The sequence below is a fragment of the Gadus morhua genome, chromosome 1 (genome assembly GCF_902167405.1).
Source record: "Gadus morhua chromosome 1, gadMor3.0, whole genome shotgun sequence".
NCBI lineage: Eukaryota > Metazoa > Chordata > Actinopteri > Gadiformes > Gadidae > Gadus > Gadus morhua.
The window spans coordinates 6,128,755-6,145,060 of NC_044048.1; the positions used below are offsets into that span (position 1 = coordinate 6,128,755).

The window sequence follows — 16,306 nt, forward strand, 5'->3', positions numbered from 1 at the left end:
CCCCCAGGCCTGCCCCACGGCTCTAGTCCGGTAGATATCTCGATTTTAACACGTTTTGTTCGCAGGAATAACCAGTGTAATGTTTCCTGAACAACGTTCGGTAAAGTCGACCTGAAGATGTGAAATGTATAAAGTGAATATGAAGAGAAGGTCCCGACGCAGTTCCAGAAATGTTCGTTAGAGGGCGCCAAGAGACCGCAGATAGATAAGTATCGCTATGACGACCAGGGGACAATTAATGCAATTACATTCAGAGCGCCCTCTAAATCACTATAATCCTATAATGTACAATACTTTGGTCTCAGGTGACATAGTGTGTGATGTGAGATTGCGTGATTCCAACATTATGGGAACATTACTCATAATATATTCAGAATATATTACATCTATTTTCATTCAACCTCCACCTGCTATCGTCTTGTCATGCTTCCTCTTCTCTGTTCTGACATTCCCTCTCTCACTGGTAGCTCCCCTCCCTGCCGTAAGCTACAGAATTTATGTTCTAACAATAGGGGTGGTGATGAACTAAAGTGGAGGGTATAGAAACGCTGTTTACAGGCACACATGTTTATGCACCATATGCCTTTGGAGACAGGACCGTTTTTGCTCTATTTTCAAAGAGAGCAGTTAATGCAAGTGTGTGTGTGTGTGTGTGTGTGTGTGTGTGTGTGTGTGTGTGTGTGTGTGTGTGTGTGTGTGTGTGTGTTTGTGTGTGTGTGTGTGTGTGTGTGTGAAGATATTAATGAGGTTAATTGGGGGTTATTAGGGCTGGAGGTTAAAGGGTTGTTATGGAGGAAGGGGCATTCTTCAGATTCTCCCTAAACCAGAAGCGAGTACCCACACCCACACCCACACACACACACACACACACACACACACACACACACACACACACACACACAAACCTTCTAAAATGGTTGCTGGTCACACTTGCACTATTTGGCCATATTTAGTCACGCACTCAGAACGCTGCCTTTCCTCAAGAATGTAGTTCAAAAATCAAATGATCAAAACGACTGGAAGTCCATCCTAATTTGGGGAACAAATCTGGTCAAACTTTGGCTTCCATCACAGTAGCAGCCCTCAATCCCTTAAACACTAGTGCAAACACATAGTTCATACAAAACAGTAACCCAATCCAACACAATAGGCACCAACACACAAGGACAAAATAAAGGTCCCCTTATTCATTATCTACGGTGGACTTCAATGAACAAAACAAAACAAGGGCACAATTATTCTGGACTTGTCTTGGGGAGAGATGCACAATACTGAGAAGGTTTGTTTAGAGACACAGTACTTTGAAGGTTTAGAGACACAAAACTGTGAATGTTTGGTTAGAGACACAAAACTGTGAAGGTATAAAGACACAATACTGAGAAGGTTTGTTTAGAGACACAGTACTTTGAAGGTTTAGAGACACAATACTGTGAAGGTTTGTTTGGATACCCAATACTGTGAAGGTTTAATTAATAATAATAATTCATTGAATTTATTTAGCGCTTTTCTAGACACTCAAAGACGCCTACAGTGAAGGGGGGGGGGGGGACCTCACTAACCACTACCAGTATGTAGCACCCATTTGGGTGATGCACGGCAGCCAATCGGCGCCAGAACGCTCACCACACACCAGCTTGAGGTGGAGAGTGAGGGATGAGGTGGAGAGAGAGGGAAAAGAACATTTAATAAATTTTAATTTTAATAAATACATTTTTAATATTGTTTAGAGACACAATACTGTGAAGGTTTAGAGACACAATGCTGTGAATGTTTAGAGACACAATACTGTGAAGGTATAAAGACACAATACTGTGAAGGTTTGTTTGGATACCCAATACTGTGAAGGTTTAGAGACACCATACTGTGAAGGTTTAGAGACACAATACTGTGAAGGTTTAGAGACACAATACTGTGAAGGTTTAGAGACACAATACTGTGAAGGTTTAGATACACAATACTGTGAACGTTTGTTTCGAGACATGAGCATGCTGGGTGTTCAGAAATCAGAAAGTGTTCTGGTTTTAGAACACATTGACCTCCACAATGTCACACATGTAAGCAGCGGTCCCACCATACAGTTGAAGACATTAAGGTTCTACTGAAAACCACAAACCTTGGACTTATCTCCCACAAACATGACAATATATCACACATCTACACTGTGGACACAACCTTGGTGTGTGTGTTCTTACCCAGTGCCATAGGGCAGCCTAAAGTCCAGGACAGAGGGTTTTTTGTGTGTGTGTGTGTGTGTGTGTGTGTGTGTGTGTGTGTGTGTGTGTGTGTGTGTGTGTGTGTGTGTGTGTGTGTGTGTGTGTGCGTGTGTGTGTTTGTGTGTGTGCCTCAGCATTATGGGTATGGGGGGGAATTACGCGTGAATATTTAGCTACTACTCGCTGCCATGGCAACAGTACAGGACCCTGTGTGTGCGCTCATGTCGGCCACATGTTGTACCCAGGGTGGTGGGGACCCCCCAGACCCTCCATGTAGAGGGCCCCCCAGATTGGCCCCAAAGCAGGGGCCTCGCATCAGACCTCCCCCTGGGTCGCTGCTTTAGAAAGAAGACTAGCGAGTTCGTGTGACAGGGGGTTTGGGGCTTCTGGAAGTCTTTATGGGGAACCTGGGGAGCGATACGATGTTAAAATGTGTGGATCCTGGAGGAAAGTTCAGGTAGTATAGTAGGACCAAGGATGGAAAATACAAATGCTTAGTGGCCAGAGTGATGACCACTGTGCTGCTATTTAAGTCCTCCTCGACTTATATTTGTGTGTGTGTGTGTGTGTGTGTGTGTGTGTGTGTGTGTGTGTGTGTGTGTGTGTGTGTGTGTGTGTGTGTGTGTGTGTGTGTGTGTGTGTGTGTGTGTGTGTGTGTGTGTGTGTGTGTGTGTGTGTGTGAGAGTTTCCTACTCTCTACCAATACAAATGGCATCCCCTCCCACTTCTTAGCACACTGATGACCAATTCATGGACTTTCCTTGCGAAATCCCATATCTCCGGTTTATCTGTACTGATGATCTTTGTTATTTCTCATTTCTATCTCACAGACAAACTACAACGGGAGAAAGCAAGCGCTTAGAGAGGGAGCGGTCCTGAGTTGAACAGACTCCACCCTTATCCCAGCCAGTGAACGGAGAGACACCCGAGAGCATAAAAATGAGTGGCTCCCACCCCCGCCTCCACCAGAGCGCCGCGCCTGCTCCCAACGCTCTCTCCCCCGACAAGGACGCAGAAATGCCCGCCACGGAGAAAGACCTGGCCGAGGACGCTCCCTGGAAGAAGATCCAGCAGAACACCTTCACCCGCTGGTGTAACGAGCACCTGAAATGCGCAAACAAGCGGCTCGCAAACCTCCAGACGGACCTGGGAGACGGACTGCGGCTCATCAGTCTCCTGGAGGTCCTGTCCCAGAAGAAGATGTTCAGAAAGTACAACCAGAGGCCGACCTTCCGTCAGATGCAGCTGGAGAACGTCTCGGTGGCTTTGGAGTTCCTGGACAAAGAGAATATCAAGTTGGTCTCCATAGGTAAGTGACGAACGCCTAGTTGGGCAGAGTTGAACCTTGTTTGCCGTGATCCGGTACCGTGGTCAGATCGGTCCATTCAAACCCCCACACCCTCCGGCCCGGTCTGGTCCTCCTTCCCGGTGTCCGTTGTGTTGGTGTTGTCCCACGCTGGGCATGTTGTAATGTGATCAAAGACTTTAAAGGGACACGTCCTCCTGACTAACCGAACAGCTGTCGTCTGCACAGCCCACAGACACCCAGGTGAAATCAGATCGATTCAGCCTGCAAAAGGTTTTGATTTGAGCCGATAGTGGCGACGCCTCCACGGGTTGAGCCAGCCGAGACCTCAAGAACTGCGACCACTTCTTTAAACTCCTCAGAAAGCTATAATGTATAACACAAACCAAAGTCTTACTGAAAGGCTACTTGGTAGTTTGGGCGCAGCGTCTTGTCAGTAGCTGAGCCGGGATCGTCCAGAGCGGGGTCCATCCTGAGCAGGGCTCTTCCCGGGTGTAGCCTTCTCTGGCTCCGCTGCTTCCTGTCGCATGCCGGTGGTTGGATGGGCCGGACCGGGCCTAGCCGAACGCATTCTTCCAGGATGTAGTTACGGCCTAGTGGGCGAGGCAAAGCGAAAAGCTGGAGTAGCACACACAGGCCTATTGTTTTCGCTCATGTTTTGCAGTTTGCTCGCTATCCACTGCATGAGATATTTAATGGCTTAAAATTAATACATGAGTAATGCGCATGATGGGAGAACATAAAATTAAGGATCCAAGCTAAACTGTAGAGTGTGAGCTGACTATATTCATTTGAGCCCATTCCCGGCCTGGCGAGACCACCAACAGAATTTGTGAATGATTGCAGCACTTGGACTGATTAACAGATCATGTCCATCTATGAGTAGGACTCCTAGTACCCTGGGGGCATGTCTCCTGCTCTCTGCCTTCCTTCAAAACCATCTCCCTAAACCCACGAGCTCAAAGGGCCGAGCCGCCCTCTTCCCAGCCAGCAGAGGAAGAGGGCAGGGCTGTGGTTAGATGTAATCTGCTGCAGCATTCCATGGGCAGAAGGCCTGCTGATGAAGGGCTGGCCAGGGTCAGCCTACTGCCCTGGCTGAGGGTCCAGAGTAGACTCCTATCAGGTTACAGCCAAACATGGGGGAAATAATAACCAATAGGCTCTATTTACTTCTTTATTGTTCCTGCTGGCTCAGCCTCGTAACGTTGGGGGCCCCGAGGTGCCACATTGCAGGCCGCTCCAGCACGCACCTCTGTCTGGGTCCGTCGGTCCAGCGCTGAGTCACACGTGCTGCTCACTCCTGACTCATGGCATCCGGAGAGGGTCGGCCCGCTAGCGCTCGACTTCCTTCTTTCTGCACCACCTCACACGCCCAGGCACGCCCAGCGCCCTGTCCCCAACGCCCCCTCACACACCCTGTCCCCAACGTCCCCTCCACCCCCCACCAGCTCATTAGGTCCTGCTTAAACAAGAAGCTGTGTTGTAAACAGTCAGATCCTACTTACTTAGTTAATTGGTGTTTTCAGTGTCTAATCTCAAACGGTCTATTGCCTTTTTCTCTCACTCCATCCCTCCCTTGAGATGTAGAGTGTGGTCGTGTCTCTGAACAGTCATCCCACTGTCCTATCCATCCGTGTGTTGATCAAGTCTCTTATGGGCTCTGCCGTGTCCTGGCCCGCTGGATGTCATCCAGCCATCGGTAGTGAAGACCGTGCCACTTGACTTGGACTCCTAAAGTCTGCTCGAACAGACTAACCTCCCATGGGCTGGATCAAAGGATGCAGAAGATGAACAGTAAAGAAGCATACATTAATTGATGAGGTGTCATCCCTTTAGGCTATCATTTTAGTGTGTGTGTGTGTGTGTGTGTGTGTGTGTGTGTGTGTGTGTGTGTGTGTGTGTGTGTGTGTGTGTGTGTGTGTGTGTGTGTGTGTGTGTGTGTGTGTGTGTGTGTGTGTGTGTGTGTGTGTGTGTGTGTGTGTGTGTGTGTGTGAGTTCGTTCCACTCTGCTCATCACTCCCTTGTTCAGACAAGTCCCATCTCTTAACCTGCAGTCTTCGGGGAGCTTCTCTCTAACCCTCGTCGGGCTTTGTCCCGTGTGTGTTGACATGGACTGAAGTCGCGCCACTTCAACCACACCATTCGTTAAGGAGCTTTGACCGTGCAGACAGCTTAATCATTGAGAAATGCACTCTTTGTAGAGATCAGCGTTTCTTATCAGCCTCATGTCGGCAGGCCCTCCTGTGAAGTGGGTTAACAGCCCGCTGTGACACCAGCCTTCCACTGAGGCAGCGTTCAGCCCTGTGCAAACAGAGAGGAGATGACCGCCGACCGTAGCGGCTGTACTACCGTTGTAGCTGGACCCTCGTTCTTAACAGTCCAGGGGTTGGAACCAGGGAGGGCCCAGGTGCTGTACCGAGGGCCCGCCGTGAGGCCACTCGGGGCCCGTCCTGATGCTGGAAGCAGGGCCCGACCTGGAGCCACTCGGGGCCGCCCTGGAGCATGGGGAGAGCAGCCTTGGTGGGAGGTCGTGGGAACGACTCCGCCTCTGATACCTCACCTCTAGTACCGGTCTCGAGGAACACAAGAGTAAAAAGAGGGTGATGAAAGCATCTGTTTCTTTGCGACAGTGGTTGTGTCGGAACCATTTTGCATATCCATAGGTTAGTTTTGTGTGTCTATGTATTTATTTCAACAGTATATAATGTTCATTAGTATCCAGTGGTCTTAGTGCTCTGAAGTCTTTCAGTGAGAGAAACCATTTAGAATTTATCCAATAGATTGGGTCATAGTGAATCACTCCCGGCCAGCTCATTATCATTAATACGGCTTCCTGTACGGACTAACGTGGAACTGGAGGACAGCCTCCATTTCCAACAAGTCGGGCGCACAAGCGGATGACGAAGAGACCAGAAATTCTGCGTCTGTCTTTGTGATCTCCTCATGGTAGAGGACTTCTTCATCAATGTGTCCTCATGGTAGAGGACTTCTTCATCAGCGTCCATAACGTAGAGGACTTCTTCATCAATGTCCTCATGTCATGGTAGAGGACTTGTTCATCAATGTGTCCTCATGGTAGAGGACTTCTTCATCAGCGTCCTTCACGTAGAGGACTTCCTCATCAATGTCCTCATGTCATGGTAGAGGACTTGTTCATCAATGTGTCCTCATGGTAGAGGACTTCTTCATCAGTGTCCTTAACGTAGAGGACTTCTTCCTTACAAGCAAGGATTCCCTGCAAGCTACTGGTCTGGAGCACACATTTACCTTTCTCTGTAATCATTTGGAACTGGCCAAAAAGTATAAATCGCCCGAGGGATGGTAATTTTGGTCTCCCAAGACGCGCTCCTAGTTTCAAGATGCTTGTGGAGAAACACCAAAGCCTTTATCAAGGCCAGGTGATGAAAGCTTCCCACTCACCACTGCTCTGTGTCCTCCCTTCACCTCCTTGGCCACTTATCTAACTTGCTCCCTCCCCCCCCTCTCTCCCTGGTTCCAACATTTCCTTTAATTTTCTTTCTCCCTGTTTTGTGTTTCAGCCCGTTCTGTCCCTTTTTAAAATAATATTTGTGCGTCTTTCTGTTCCTCAAACAGCCTCTGCCCTCTGTGTTGGGCTTCAGAAATGTCCCACACAGCACTTTTTTCAGCCCCTTTTTTTTTTCTTCCCCCTCCAACCCCTGGGTTGGTCTTCGCCTTCCTCCTGCTTCCATGTCTTGTCCTCGCTGCGTTCTCCCTCCTCCCCCTCGCTGTAACCAGAGCCCGCCGGGGGTGGACTGCCAGCATCCAGTTTGTTTCTGCCCTTTTAAGGCCAAAAAACCTGGAGGAACTTTTCCAGGAGGGAGGGAGGGAGGGGAGGGAGTTAGCAAACGAGAAAGGGAGAGAGAGAGAGAGTGAGGACATGCATGAAGGTGGGAGGAGGGAGAAGGAGCTCTACAAGGGGAACAAGAGAATGCAAAGTAGTGCTGGTGTGGCCCTGTTTCTGAGGGGGAGAGGGGGAGAGAGACGGAGGGCGAGAGGGAGAGACGGAGGGCGAGAGAGAGGCAGAGGGGGAGAGAGAGGCAGAGGGGGAGAGAGAGGCAGAGGGGGAGAGAGAGGCAGAGGGGGAGAGAGAGACAGAGGGGGAGAGAGATCGAGGGAAGCGTTGTATTACATTGTGTCTTGATCTCAAGTTGACGTTTAAGAGATGTTCTTTTTAGCCTGTATTTGTGTGTTTATCTTTATTTTTTCCCACAATACTTTGGCACAGTCTCAAGTCAAACAGTACTTCCCGGGCCTTACGGTTTTGCATAGAAGTTTTTTCTGTGATGTAATTTATTTCAACTGTGTGTGTGTGTGTGTGTGTGTGTGTGTGTGTGTGTGTGTGTGTGTGTGTGTGTGTGTGTGTGTGATAAGGCTTGTATGGAATGTTTGACATTTTCTCAGAATGCTCCCTTAGCCGGAGAGCTAACCGCCCTCCTACTTCTGTGTGTGTGTGTGTGGGTTCGCCTAACTCATCGAACACATCGTTTTGTGCATGATAAACATGATAAACTCACACATATACACACAACGCCTGGAATGTTCTGGGTAATTTGAGGCCATTTTCCCAAGTCCAATCAGAAAGGTGCGTGGGGGTGTGGGGGGAAGGAGTCCTGCAGGGTCTGGTCCTCCATGAGTCTCTGTGAGGGTAGAGGAGTCGGGCAGCGGGGGGGCTACGTTATGACCCCCTCTCCCCGTCTCCCGTCTCCCAGCGCCGGGGGTCATGAATGAGGATGATGTCATGGAGGTCGGCAGCAAGCTAATGTGATGAGTCATGGAGGTTTAGGAGTAGAAATACAAAATCCCATAGGCGTACACGCACTAACTCATGGACCCTGCATTCCACAACTAGACGCTGGACAGCGCACAACAGCAGCCGGCCTTACCTACAGACGTACTGACGCACACAGACGTACTGACACACACAAACAGACACACACAGACACACACACACACAGACATGCTGACACAGACATACTACTGACACACACAGACTCACAGACGCACACACACAAACAGACACACACGTACGCAGACAAACTGAGACACACGGACACAAAGACACACAGAGAGACACACACACCCTGGGGGTGGTGGTGGTTGTGAGTCAGCAGAGGGGGAATGCGTCTGTCTGTGTCCGTATAAGGTCTCTGCAGGACGGGCCGGACTGAGGTCTGCTGGGAATGCTGACGGATTCCTAGCGTGTTTAGTGCCTTTCCTCTCTGTGCTTGTACATGAGACGGGGATCAGACGGAAACATGTGTACACACACGCCAAACAAAAAAGGGAAAGAGTGAGAGCGCGTTGAGACGTTCCCCCACAGGGCCTGCCGTAGTGAGTTCCCCGTGGAGGCCTGCTCCCATCAGCCGCTGTACTCGACCTGGCTCCTGACCGAAGCGGTTGTTGTCCTGTAGAGGAGAAGGGGCCGGGGCAGCTGGCACTGCTGTACCATAGTCGGCAGCGCCACGCCCGCGGGACAGTGGAGCTCCATGAAGAATGCAGACGCGGATGTCCTTATCCTCGGGTCAAAGCAGATGGCCCATTGCCGATCACTGCTCAACCGATGCAGACCAGCACCTGCACGTAGGACGGAGCCTGGCCCAGGCCTTTATAAAGCTTTAACGGAGCAGGAATGAAGGAGTAGAAAGCAGCCATTCGTTTAGATAACATGTCCGCCCTCCGATCTGTTGAGACCGCGGTTGGCTGCGGGCTGTTGATGCAATCATGTGTTTGTGTTTGGAAATGCCTGCAGATTTATGTGGCGCTGGATTTCACGCCCCCTTAGCACTTGCCTGAAGCCTTCCACAGGTATAGACCTGCAGGAACGATCTTTAATCAGTCTGCCAGTAAGCTGCGTTTGGGCAATATTTATCTATCTCTCCTCTGCTCTCTGGTTGCATCGCCAGCCCCCCTCTCCCCCCCTCTCCCCACCTCTCCTCTTCTCAGGCTGACAAAGGGAGCCACTCTGTTGCTATAGAGATTCAGCCCAGTCAGTCAGAGTTCCCATAATGACAGGCGCCATGCAAACATGGCATTTCCCTGACCCTTCACTTTATCACCCTGTGGAGCACGATGCAGTGACCACTCTATGGGGAGAAGCCAAAGGGTCCTGTACCTTTTTTAAGATTAGCAAAATATGAAAAATTGCCATGTCCTGAGTCTCCCCCTGCCCGCCATCGACCAGCCACCATGTCGGTCATCCTCAGCTGGATTGAGTGGCTGTTGTGGCCCCAGTGGCCTCAATCTCAGAGGTTCCACTGCCATCGCAGGCCTTCTTCTGATGGATGAGGTCCTGATTGCCGGGAGGTTTCTGTTCCTCCAGTGGTCGGGTATTCCTCCAGCATCTCAGGCTGGTTGTTTGAGTCCATCACACTCGTCCACAGTAACGTACTTCACACCTTTGACCCCTCCATGGTCACCATAGCTCCGGCCTTCTTCTGGAATGTCTTTCTTCACCTACTCTGCTGTCATCACTGTGGAGGTCAGAACTGATCAAGGACAGTGCGTGTGTGTGGGGGCGGGGGGGGGGTTGTTGAGAGGACATTCTTGAGATGGTTGCACCAGGCTTGAACACGTGGTTAACAACAGGTCCACCCATGGTTTCTCTGTTGACTCACCCCTAACCACCTTATCTGAAAGAGGAAGACCCATAATGTATGTAACACTTTCACACATACCCCACCCATCCCCAAAGGGCTTGGCGTGTGCAATCACCCATGCTGTGTGTTTGTGTGTGTGTGTGTGTGTGTGTGTGTGATGGTTTCTCATGTCTAGGCAAGCCATTGTGTTGCTTCACTTTTCCCACTCTTTGCATCTGTGCACAATATTCTGTCTTAACACAGAACCTCTGTGAGGCATGAGGAAATGACTCGGGCCTGCCGTGGCCCAGCCCTGCGGGCATCATATTCAGTTGTTGTGAAGTCGGTTATGCTACCTTGGGCTGCATGGTGCTTTGTTCAAATCAGTTTTAACATGGCAATGAGGAAGAGGAGGTTGAAGAGGGTCAATGATGAGTTGGGTCACTGCCACTGTTTTTTGAAACCCATTAATGCTGATGAAATGGTGGTTTTGTAAGCTTCACCCGAACGGGTGAAGCTTACAAAACCATATTTTACGAAACCATCACTCAACTTGGCCCAAGGATGCTCAGCCCTTTTATTTCCGGCTGTTGCGCTGACTTTTCCTCTGTGGGTGTGACGGGATTTGGGGAAGTCTTCTTCTGGTCCTCTCTATTCTTGCATGATTCATCCGAAGTGTGTGTGTGTGTGTGTGTGTGTGTGTGTGTGTGTGTGTGTGTGTGTGTGTGTGTGTGTGTGTGTGTGTGTGTGTGTGTGTGTGTGTGTGTGTGTGTGTGTGTGTGTGTGTGTGTGTGTGTGTGTGTGTGTCAATAATAAACAAAAACATGTCTAATATCCTGGCCTGTATTACAGTGCATTAAGAAGTGACGGTATCAGATGTGGCCCCTCCCCTTCCTAACGGTGTGTCCTCGTGCCCTGACCTGCAGACTCTAAAGCCATCGTGGATGGGAACCTGAAGCTGATCCTGGGTCTGATCTGGACCCTGATCCTCCACTACTCCATCTCCATGCCCATGTGGGACGAGGAGGAGGAGGCGGACGACTCCGGCCGCCAGAAGACCCCCAAGCAGCGCCTGCTGGGCTGGATCCAGAACAAGCTGCCCGAGCTGCCCATCACCAACTTCAGCAAGGACTGGCAGAGCGGCCGGGCACTGGGGGCACTGGTCGACAGCTGCGCTCCAGGTAAGGGTCGCCGTGGTGGACCCCACCAGGCCTCATTGAGAGGTAGAGCCTCCTTTTAGGGGGGTCTACCCAACCACAACCACGTTGAAAACACGCAGTGCAGAATACGACCCGTTGGAGCCATATGGGGAGATGCCTCTGTGAGGATGGAGGGGTTTATGTGGATCTGTGCCCGTTGAATAGAGGGGTCGACCGGTGTACCTGTGAGGGGTCGACGGTGGTTTCACAGACGCTGAGTAGGGCAAGAGGAACAGGGTGAAGGAGATGAGCGGAGCGAAGGAGAGTCCTTTGAAGAAGACTGTAGGGAGGGGAGGTGGGGTTGAGGAGGACTCTGTGTACACACTCGGAGGTCTGGCATACCTCTCCGCCAGCCAGAGAGATAAGGAAACGTCCATCTGTGAATTCCGTTATAATAGACCTGCCTTACAACTGCTCCACCTATGGCATTTGGAGTCGATTTAGAACATTTAGAATTTGAATCATTTGTAGAATAAAGACAAGGGGATCTCATTCGGCTATCAAAACTATTCTGAAATTCAATCTGCTTTTTGGATGTATTATCCAGTCCCTGATTGGGGGTCGAGGTGCCCCCAGATTCCGCCCCACTTGATTTACCTGGTGATGATGAGATGATAAAATGAAGAGGGTTCACCAGCACCACTGAACATTATTGAGCTGGTAGTCGTGGATTTCTGTTTGCGTCCACGTTAAACCACTCGATTCCCCTCAGGTCTCTGCCCTGACTGGGACCAGTGGGACCAGAGCAAGCCGGTGGACAACGCCCGGGAGGCCATGCAGCAGGCGGATGACTGGCTGGGGATCCCCCAGGTAAAGAGCCCTCTGAGCCCCCCCCCACTGATGGACCCTTCCACATGTTCCTAACAAAGGACCTGTTTTGATGATGACTTGAGTTCCCCAGATTAGGAAGGGGGTGTGGTGTAGATAAATGCATTCCACAGCAAGCTTGCTGTCTCGGTTAAACCACTGCATTCACTCTTTTGTATGTTATGCCGTAAAGTAAATTCCAACCGTCGACATGGCTTTAGAGTGGGTGGCCATGTATTCATCAACTGCATAGTTGAGTTGGGGCCCTTTCTCTGTGCGTGTGTTGGCACGGTTGGCAGGATGCTGGCATAGCTGATGGCGTGCCAGCAAGTCTGTCTGTGGTCACTGACATTCTTGCTTTCAGTCTGCTGAAACGTCCCCCAGTGGAAGTGGTTGTAAATGAGGGTGTGTGTGTCTCACTGTGCGTGCGACTCTTGTCTGATTTGGAATGATTTGCGGTTGTAGCCGTCATAAGTGTCCCAGGTATCGTTATTGATTCGGGGGTTTGGTTTGGGTTGTGGTCTGGTTCTTTTTGAAAAGCATGCCCCTCTGTTGTAGATGTGTGCAATAGTTGCCATGGCACCAACCAGACACTATCAGGAAGTAGCTCCTGCAGAACTGTGTGTGTGTGTGTGTGTGTGTGTGTGTGTGTGTGTGTGTGTGTGTGTGTGTGTGTGTGTGTGTGTGTGTGTGTGTGTGTGTGTGTGTGTGTGTGTGTGTGTGTGTGTGTGTGTGTGTGTGTGTGTGCGTCTCTATGGTAATTCACAATGCGTCTTACTTTCCGTCCCCCTCTCCTCGGCCTCCTAGGTGATCACTCCAGAGGAGATCGTTGACCCCAACGTGGACGAGCATTCGGTCATGACCTACCTGTCCCAGTTCCCCAAAGCCAAGCTGAAGCCCGGCGCTCCCCTGAGGCCCAAGCTCAACCCAAAGAAGGCGCGCGCCTACGGACCAGGTACCCACTGGTGACCCCGGGACCCCCCGCCAGTGCTCCCATCAACAGCTAGGGGGGGAATCTGAGGGGACGGACGCTGTTAACCCTTTGTTCAACCTCTCTCCCCGGCCAGGCGTGGAGCCCACCGGCAACGTGGTGATGAAGAAGGCGGTGTTCACCGTGGAAACCATCAGCGCTGGGATGGGAGAGGTGCTGGTGTACGTGGAGGACCCTGCGGGACACAGAGAGGAGGTATGCTTTCGCTTTGTCTCGCTCTCAAAACTCTCCATTCTCTTTTAACTCCGTATACCATCACATCTACCAGGACCTCGCACTGAAGATTTAAAGTTTTCGTTTTTTCTGGTTCCCTGAACAGTTATCAGTTTTTTTTTTTTTGTTTGTCCTTCAGGCTAAAGTGACGGCCAACAACGATAAGAACCGCACCTACTCCGTATTCTACATTCCCAAAGTCACTGGAATGCACAAGGTACTTTTTTTTGAGTTCCTACGTTATGCAGTCCTATTGGTAGCCCCTTTGAGGATGTGTTTGCCCACAGATATATGAGCTCTCCCTGGTATCCAAGCTGACCAGGCAGGGAGCTCTGGCTCTCTGGACAGTAACTCATCCTCCCTGCTGCGCTAGGTCACGGTGCTGTTTGCAGGACAGCACATCTCCAAGAGCCCCTTTGAGGTTGAGGTTGGCATGGCCCAGGGAGACTCCACCAAGGCCACCGCCCAGGGACCTGGCCTGGAGCTGACGGGAAACATCGCAAACAAGGCCACCTACTTTGACGTTTACACCGCAGGTCGGTGTGATGTGCCCGACTGGTGCAACTCAGTAGTTGCAACTTGAATTTTTTATTCGATGTCGATTCAGAAGACCCTTTTATTCAGAAGAACCGCAGTTCAATGCATTATCTGTCCAAAACGTTCTCTCCCCTGGTCCTTTCCCTTCCAACCCTTGCGTTGCTCCATCACCACTCCTCCTCCAGGCGCTGGTGTTGGGGAGGTGGAGGTGGTGATCATGGACCCCACCGGTAAGAAGAACACGGTGGAGTGCACCATCGAGGACAAGGGCAACAGCAGCTACCGCTGCACATACAAGCCCACCCAGGAGGGCCAGCACATCGTCTACGTCACCTTCGCCGGGGGGGGCCATCAGCAAGAGCCCCTTCACTGTCACCGTGGGAGAAGGTGAAGGAGTAGACAGGGAGGGAGGGAGGGAGGGAGGGGGGGGGCGAGTTCAGAAGTAAGGTGGCATGTCCTAGGAGTGGGGAATACTAGGAAAGAACCGGACTACTACTACTGCTAGGGCTTTGAGAGCAGCTTCACTTTATCGAGAGGAAGATAAACCCTTTATTTTGTCTGGCCCTAATGGTTTCCAAACAGGAAACGGATGAAAGGGGGGTTTAATATCGGGGAGAGAAGGAAGGAATGTGGAATGGCATGATGGTTGTGAAATACAACGAAAGAGTAAAGATGGAAATTTAAAGTACCCCACTATTAAATTCTACCTCCTCTGGAGAAATGTAGATGACTATTAAAAGTTAAGTTTTACTCAATCTAATGCCAGGTCCCCATTTTTCCTGGTCACTAATCGGTGCCAATCAGATCCAGACTTTGTAATTGTTATGTTATTGGTATCGTATTTGTTTGGTATCTTTTCTGCAGTTGAATTGCAGTTTTTGGTTCATAATAGATTTTTGTTTTTACAATCCTGCTTTTTTATACTGATCAAAAAGAAGAATTATAATTTTACAACTTTACTTACTTCTCCCATGCGTCTCAAGTGGTAAGTGGTTGTGTGTCCTCTGTTTCCTTTCACTTAACTGGATTCTTTGTCTGCTCTTTATGCCTTCTACTCTTCTACTCTGCCAACCCCCCCCCCCCCCCCCCCCACCTCCTGCTCCCCATAGATGCCTGGTGGTATCTCCTCTCTCTCCGGAGCCGCCTCTTCCTTCTGCTGTCATTTCCTGTTTCCTGGGATCTCTCTTGGGTACCCACTATGTCTGTCTGTCTGTCTGTCTGTGTGTGTGTGTGTGTGTGTGTGTGTGTGTGTGTGGTGTGTGTGTGTGTGTGTGTGTGTGTGTGTGTGTGTGTGTGTGTGTGTGTGTGTGTGTGTGTGTGTGTGTCATGTCTCTACCTGACTAACTTCCCTTGGTTGCAGTTGTCTGTCATCTTGCCCCAACAAGGAGGCTGACTCAAACATCCCGAGTGCTGTGTTTCCTTATTTTGAGTCCTAAAGCTGCATATGGAAATACTTGCCCTAACTGGCAGTACATTAAAGTACTCCTGTGATTTGGTTTTAGTTTTTATAATCAAAATGTTCAGCACGGTGGTAATGTCAAATTTAGTTTTATGTGTGTGTAATGCACTGCAGACATATAGATATGGTGAATATAGAATACAGTGTTGACGCCAGTTACAATACAGTGTTGACTGTATCTATGTTAAGTAATGAAGAAAGTTAACTGTGAAAACGGTATTCTATGAAGGAACGCTTCTCAGTATCCTGAGCATTGGGGTGTCCAGAGTTGGGCCCCAATGACTCAGCTTTTCCAATTTCACATTATTAATATCAGGCGTTGTCACATTGCTTCCTGCAGCGATAACTCAGTGTCTAAAAGGAGCTGTTGAGTGCTCAGTTCTTCCGAGCTGCAGATGGGTAGTGTTTCTGTATCGGTTCCCCCCCGCCTCATTCCTGTCCTCTCCACTGAAACCACAGCTGTCACATGTGGTTGACATCTTGCAGTCAGAAGTGTCACCCGTTTTGCCAGCCCGCCGACGCCTCGTGCTCCTCTGTGGCTAACGCTCTTGTTTCCGCCTGTTTCAGCCTGTAACCCTAGCCTGTGCAGGGCCAAGGGCCGCGGGCTGCAGCCCAAGGGCCTCAGGGTGAAGGAGACGGCCGACTTCAAGGTCTACACCAAGGGAGCAGGCACCGGGGAGCTCAAGGTCACCATCAAGGGCCCCAGTGAGTGAGGCCGCTCGGACCAATAGCGGAGCTCTGTTCCCCGCTGTACCAACCAATAGCAGAGCTCTGTTCCCCGCTGTACCAACCAATAGCAGAGCTCTGTTCCCCGCTGTACCAACCAATAGCAGAGCTCTGTTCCCCGCTGTACCAACCAATAGCAGAGCTCTGTTCCCCGCTGTATCAACCAATAGCAGAGCTCTGTTCCCCGCTGTATCAACCAATAGCAGAGCTCTGTTCCCCGCTGTATCAACCAATAGCAGAGCTCTGTTCCCCGCTGTAT

At 50.3% G+C, this 16,306-nt stretch overlaps 1 protein-coding gene across 1 annotated transcript in view; it reads left to right on the top strand.

Annotated features, from left to right (window-relative positions):
- The window catches only part of LOC115548982 (filamin-A), a 39,605-nt gene that overhangs the window by 1,371 nt on the left and 21,928 nt on the right, over positions 1–16,306 (top strand). Inside the window, 10 exon segments of the mRNA XM_075074209.1 lie at positions 3,044–3,522; positions 11,042–11,296; positions 12,027–12,124; positions 12,929–13,076; positions 13,189–13,307; positions 13,465–13,542; positions 13,699–13,861; positions 14,048–14,202; positions 14,204–14,249; positions 15,889–16,026. Coding sequence (XP_074930310.1) covers positions 3,153–3,522; positions 11,042–11,296; positions 12,027–12,124; positions 12,929–13,076; positions 13,189–13,307; positions 13,465–13,542; positions 13,699–13,861; positions 14,048–14,202; positions 14,204–14,249; positions 15,889–16,026 — 1,570 coding nt within the window. The 5' untranslated portion in view covers positions 3,044–3,152.